At 49.0% G+C, this 6,370-nt stretch overlaps 3 protein-coding genes across 3 annotated transcripts; 2 read left to right on the forward strand and 1 right to left on the reverse strand.

Moving 5' to 3' along the window:
* Nucleotides 1–1,085: 1,085 nt before the first annotated feature.
* LTR84_002333 (uncharacterized protein) lies at nucleotides 1,086–2,590 on the forward strand (the record flags this gene model as incomplete). Its single annotated transcript, XM_064845947.1, has 2 exons — nucleotides 1,086–1,090; nucleotides 1,162–2,590. The coding sequence occupies 2 exons, from the start codon at nucleotides 1,086–1,088 to the stop codon at nucleotides 2,588–2,590; spliced, it is 1,434 nt and encodes a 477-aa protein (XP_064706801.1).
* A 355-nt stretch (nucleotides 2,591–2,945) lies between these two features.
* Nucleotides 2,946–3,342, reverse strand: LTR84_002334 (uncharacterized protein; the record flags this gene model as incomplete). Its single annotated transcript, XM_064845948.1, has 2 exons — nucleotides 2,946–3,246; nucleotides 3,311–3,342. The coding sequence occupies 2 exons, from the start codon at nucleotides 3,340–3,342 to the stop codon at nucleotides 2,946–2,948; spliced, it is 333 nt and encodes a 110-aa protein (XP_064706802.1).
* A 570-nt stretch (nucleotides 3,343–3,912) lies between these two features.
* Nucleotides 3,913–5,991, forward strand: LTR84_002335 (uncharacterized protein; the record flags this gene model as incomplete). The annotated part of the gene is made up of 3 exons (XM_064845949.1): nucleotides 3,913–3,970; nucleotides 4,039–4,582; nucleotides 4,635–5,991. 3 exons carry the CDS (start codon nucleotides 3,913–3,915, stop codon nucleotides 5,989–5,991), a joined length of 1,959 nt encoding a protein of 652 aa, XP_064706803.1.
* Between the last annotated feature and the right edge of the window lie 379 nt (nucleotides 5,992–6,370).

Genomic DNA, 6,370 nt, shown 5'->3' on the forward strand with positions numbered 1-6,370 from the left:
AGGAGATGAGTGAAATTATGCATGAGAGGGATGATTACCATTCATGTTCAATCAAACCCGCCTTCAGTACAAGCACGCGAATGATGGTACATTAGGTGCAAAATACATAAGGTAGCATAGCATAGCATAGCAAACAAGCAAGCAAGCACGTACTTGGGTGACTTGTGTTTTGATGCGAATCTACCCATTCGTTTAGCGGACGCAGTTGATTGCTAGAAAACGAATGATGATAGCACATCGTTGTATCAATGAACACAGGTATAAAGTTTGTCAAACTGTGCTCGCGTGCTTAAGATGTTGTGGACTGTTGACACCGTGCGAGAGCATGGATTGCTGTCGTAGGTTTGTGTAGAAAATGATGCAGAATCATTTCAAAGTGTCATTCTTGAATTTAAAATCACCCTTTCCCGTAGAGAATCAATGCTCTAAACAGTACCCAACATCTTTGAGGGAGCACTCCCAACGTGATCTACATGCAATTAGTTTATCTTTTTATTCATTCTGCTCCTCCCTCAAGCCACAAGGGACACAGCGGCGTTCTTACCGCATTCACAGCACCATGTCACGCAGGGCCATATGCATCCGCTGCACGACGCGTTCACTAACATCAACTCGAGGCTCAACACTGGGGCATTCCTTGCGAGACATTGCAGTCATATCCAATCTAGGTTCCAACAAGCGGAATCTGCCCTCGAGTATAGCGCGGATCGCTGCTTTTCATTGTCAATCAACTCGGTTGGGGAAAGCAGCAGCATCATCATCATCTCAGCCAAAGGATCCGAAGACTAACATAAGTCCATGGCTCGAGGAGAGACATCTGGCTCATCCACGATTCTCCAGTCATGAGGATCCTACGGACAGTGTTCGTATTGGGATGACGTGGTTTAGTGGTGGAAATCATTCTGTGAGTTTTTTTCTGGCGATCAGCCCTTCCCAACGAGAGCAGTCCTGGAGTCCGATCTTTTCCTTCATTATGATGAATGATCATAAGACTAATGGATCCGCCTTTATCCTCGCATAGGACTGGCAAGACTTTCTCGCTCAAGTACCCAAGTTCACGACTAAAGAGTCACAATCCATTAAAAATGTGGTCATTCTAGCTACTCCATCGTTGGCTTATCTGCTGGAGCAGAAGGACTTTCTGCACACCCTCATCGCCAGGATTTACACTACTTCTGAGATCGCGCCTTCACAAGCGCCTGGTGCAGTCGAGTCGAGGGTTGAAGTCAAGTCGGTTGCCGCCATCGTCGATGCATTGCCATACAGTGAAACTTCGACGGGGCGGCAGCGTGATGTAGAGGGTTTGTCAATACTTTTCAGCTCGAGCTTGACATACACTGAGCCAGCTCCGCCCGAGCTTACTGGAGATGATAGTGCCAATTACACACTCACTTTCGTTTCAAGAAGTAATGCACATGACCTTTCATATCAACTAGGCATTGGTCGTCGTCAGTTGGCTGTTGGATACCTCACCCTACCAGTCGCCAACACGTTCTTCGTGAACGGCAGTCGTGCAACGCTCGTTGAGGATACTTGGCGAGTCACTCTTCAGCACAGCTCGACCGAATCTGAAGGGAAACATGACACGTTGGCGACAAATATCAGCCATGAGCAGAGGAAAGATCTCCAATCAGCGACTATTGATGCAGCTTTTCAGTATGACGCTATAGGTCAGTCTATACTTCCACTTACCCCTCTCACCAAACGACGAGCAATCACGAAAGCGATGGGCAATGTGGTGACGGAAATAAAGACCGGAGCAACAGTAGTACCTGCCTCAAGCGAGTTAGAAAAGAGTGTTTCGGACTACATCGGCAAGAACTCTGAGGCCACCTCTGCGGGCCCGTTATTGATATACGCTTCTGTTATCCCTCAATTTGGAGCACAATTCGCGGATCCGGATTCGAATCTTCTCCTGACGCTTCCACCACAGTCGCTCCAACTGCAGTCGTGGAGCATGATCAATAATAGGAACAGATGTACAAGATTGTTCAGAGTGACTGGGGGCGGTGGTGGATGGGGCAAGAAACAAGGACTTCTCTCGCTTGACCCGGCAGTGGACTTTGATGGGCAAAGTACGGTATCGAGCTTCCCCGACATCGACGACTCAGGCGATATAGGTCAAATTTCGGAACCCAAGGGAATGATGCCTTCACTAAGCACGATTCAGTTTTGGGTATTCAACAATGACAGTACACCGCTCGCCGAGGACCAGCGATTGGACCTTGACAGGATATTTGGAAGAAGTGGTGTGGAGCAAGAAAAAAAGAACGACATGGACAAAATGTATTTCGTGCTTGGCACAGGGCCAAGGGCGGAAGAAAGAGAAGGGATTGAAGGACACGAGAGACAAGCCTTGAACAGATCGGAGATGCAACAGCAGTTTGTTCGTGGGTATTTTGGAATGCTCGCATATGGCGGCGCTGCCGTTGGAAGTCTGCAGGCGCAGGGAGAGAATGCTGCAGGGCCTCTTTATACCGGAGCCAGGAGCCGTGTCGATGTGCCCAACACGACGTTCGTTCTTGAATTTGAGCCTGCCACAGAGGCGGGTGCAGTCAGAGCCGCACGGCCAAAGGAGAAGACCTCGTGAGTGCCTTGGGCAGCGTGGTTCGGGTCTTCAAGTGCTGTTGGGAACGGATCGATCGGTCTGATCACCTCCCATGGCCACTACTACATATTGGGGTCTGGGGCGTAAATTATCGTCATCAAACCTGTGGTGTCTGAGGAGGTGGGAATTTCTCCTTCATTTTAAATGGTACGATCGAGCCAGGAATGGATGTGAGTTTGACAGAGCATCTGCCTGAGGTTGAGATTCTCAATTTGCATCTAGTGGAGGTGATGGGCCTTTTTATAGTGGCTATTGTACAGCAGAAGAGCATAGAACTATTCCCATGCGACATTGACAACACCCACAACAGAACTCAACAAGTGAAGATAGAGAGAGATCATGACAGGTGCTCCTGCTCATTCAGATCCAATTCCTCCATAACATGCAGAACAACACCCAAAGACTCCATGAACCCATTGACAGCCACTCGCAGCATTCGATTCGTGGTAGCGCTGTACTCAGTGCGTAATACGGTCGCCTCTGGCTTACCCAGACCATCATCCGCCGTGATATCCTCCGAGGCAGAGACCACCAAGGACAAGCGACGATGGACCAGCGGGGATAGTTCAGCGTCTACCTGCAGAGCTCGCATGGCCGACGAGGCCAGGCGGTGGGTGAGCAAGGGGACATGAATGACTCTGTGTGGTGAAGGGCAAGTTTAGTGTTAGTTCGTGCTATGGTGGGCTGGGTGAGCAGGCGCACAGTGAGCATGGGAAGCCATCAGGCTCAGCCATGATAGACTGACTGATAAGGTTTTGGTTTGGAGAGGATGTCGTTGCTGGTGGGATGTGTTGATTGAGGATGATGATGTCGGCGGTGGTCATTGAGGAAAATCCCACGATCGAAAGGGGAAAGGTCGATGCCAAGAGTTGAAAACTGGCCAGGGGAAGGGGCAACTTTGTTGATGGTTTGGGGTTGGGTCGTGGCTGCCGTGGTTGCTGGGGAACGGGTTCAAGTCAAACAAGCAATCGAGTGCAACAACATCTACCTGCACTCGCCTGCTGTTATCCGTACTATTATTACTGGATACTCACCCACTACCATCACCATTCACCATTTCCATCTCCATCTCCATCTTATCCCTTCAGTCTGTCCCTTCAGTCTCTGTTCTCTCTCATCTTTACTCTTCAACTGCTACTGCTACTGCTATTCATTGCTCTGCTCATCTCATCCCATGCTGCTGCAATTATAGCCCACTCCTCCAGTCGAACAACACCACCACTATCGCCCCTCCTCAATCGATCAATAACAGCTATCGCAAACACAACCAAACATTGTCCCTAGTAAACCACCTCTGACCAGCAATGGCGCCGACGATGGCCCATTCGGCCAGTTATGGACAGGTCATAGAGTACATTCAAGGTATGCCCGAAGTCACTGTTTATTTGCCTTGTTTACTTGAACAACATCGCTCACAACACCCCTCTCAGATCGATTATATCTCGCCTCCTACACTCAAGCGCCCAACGAGCACACTCCATTTCCCTATCCTACAACGCAAGCAAAGAGATCGCCACATAAGAAGTCGTCGAGAGTCCAAAACACACCTTCATCACCAGCTCTGCGCCCCCCACCTGTCTACTTCACAATCGACGACACTCTCCTGTACAACGCTTTTCATGCCGACTTTGGCCCGCTACACATAGGCCATCTCTACAGATTTGCTGTTCAGTTTCACGAGATCTTGGGTGACCCAGCGAATAATGACAAGGCTGTTGTTTTCTGGTCCAGAGCTGATGCAAGAAGTCGTGCCAATGCCGCATGTTTGGTCGCGTGCTACATGGTCCTGATTCAAGCTTGGCCGCCTCACCTCGCTTTGGCCCCTATTGCTCAAGCAGATCCTCCCTATATGCCCTTCAGAGATGCTGGCTACAGTCAAGCCGATTTCATTCTCAATATTCAAGATGTTGTTTATGGTGTGTGGAAGGCCAAGGAAGAGAACATCTGCCAGTTGAAAGAATTTAATCTCGAAGAGTATGTTCCCATTACTACCATCCCTCTCTCTTCTTATTCTAACTTTGTCCAGATATGAGCGCTACGAAAGAGTTGACATGGGTGACTTCAACTGGGTTTCGCCCCAGTTTGTGGCTTTTGCATCGCCACAGTCTGAGCCTGTCGCACCAATTCCAGTCACCTCTCCAGCCTATGAAACATTACCATCCTGCGTCCCCGAGATTCAAGCTGCTAGGATAAGTCAGCCTTTCAAGAACGTGCTCACTCACTTCGTCCAACGCGATGTCGGTTTGGTTGTACGGCTCAACTCCGAGTTGTACTGTCCTACCTACTTCACCGCTCTCGGCATCCAACACATTGACATGATCTTCGAGGATGGAACATGTCCCGCTCTTCCTATTGTGCGCAAATTCATCAAACTGGCCCATGACATGATCGCCAAAAACAAATCCATCGCAGTCCATTGCAAAGCCGGTCTTGGCCGTACTGGATGTTTGATTGGTGCATATCTCATTTATCGACACGGTTTTACTGCCAATGAAGTCATTGCCTTCATGCGTTTCATGCGACCAGGAATGGTGGTCGGTCCTCAGCAACATTGGCTGCATTTGAACCAAGGTCAATTCCGGGAATGGTACCTTGAAGATCAATGGAAGGCCAAGATGGAGTTGGCTAAGCCTTCTACTCCCCGAACAATGTCAACGAAAACACCCATGCGCATTTCCAGTGGTGCCCAGACCGCAACTCCAAATCGTTCCAGTGTGCAGAGAGCCGCTCTTGGAGAAATTGATGGTAACGATGTCACAAATGGTTCCTACCAAGATGAAAACCTCCCTGCACCAACACCAGGTCAACCCAGAAAATATGCTCGTATGGATCCTAGAAACCATCCTTATGCGCGATCAACATCCAACTCCATGCGTGTGAGTGGCTCAAAGAATGATGAGGCCCATGTATCAGAACAGGGCCAGAGCACTGGGGTGGACAGTGAAGAGGAATTGATTCTACAGAGGGCAGCTCTACGAAGAAGTCAAAGCCGAAGCCCCAGCAGTAAAGGAAAAGCCCGGAGTGTTTCATACACCACTACGACGACAACAATGACTAAGACGTTTGATGTTGGCGAGTCAATGGGTATATATGAGGACGAGGCTGAGATGAACTTCCAAATGGAGGATACCAACGCCATCTGGGATGAACTTGCTCAAGAACAAGAAAACTTGAAGCTCAGCACCAAGAGCGAGAAGGTACATGTCGGAGGTAAACCAAAAACTCCACGATCTGCCAGTGGTATGGGAGCCATGAGCGTTTCAAAAACGAGATCTCTACGAGAATCACCTCGACGAAGTGGTGCAGAGGACAAGACAAAGGTTCGCAAGACCAGTGGTCGGATCGCAAGTGGAAGTCATGGACCAGTGCCTGTCAAACGGTGATGACGCAGGATGCTCCTCCTTACTGCTTCCATGAGAATTGGGGCTGATGAGTCTTGATATCTTTCCGCTTTTGATAACCTCATCAATGAGCGACATGGCGATGAAATGAATGACACGGCTGAAGATACTTGTACTTGGACTGACTGGGTCTCCCACACAAAACGGATCTGTTTGGTTTTTCTCTCTCTCTTTTTGCATGGTCCTCAATAATCTTAGGTGACATGTAATCTGTTTGGTTTTTTATTTCTGTTCTGTACTTCTCTACCTCTACAAGCTACACATATGCTGGGTGGCAAGCATGATGAGCATGGACATGGACATGAGCATGAGCATGAGCATGAGCATGAGCATGAGCACGAGCACGGAAGGCAAGGCAAGG

The sequence above is a fragment of the Exophiala bonariae genome, assembly GCF_035927105.1.
Source record: "Exophiala bonariae strain CCFEE 5792 chromosome Unknown scaffold_12, whole genome shotgun sequence".
Classification (NCBI taxonomy): domain Eukaryota; kingdom Fungi; phylum Ascomycota; class Eurotiomycetes; order Chaetothyriales; family Herpotrichiellaceae; genus Exophiala; species Exophiala bonariae.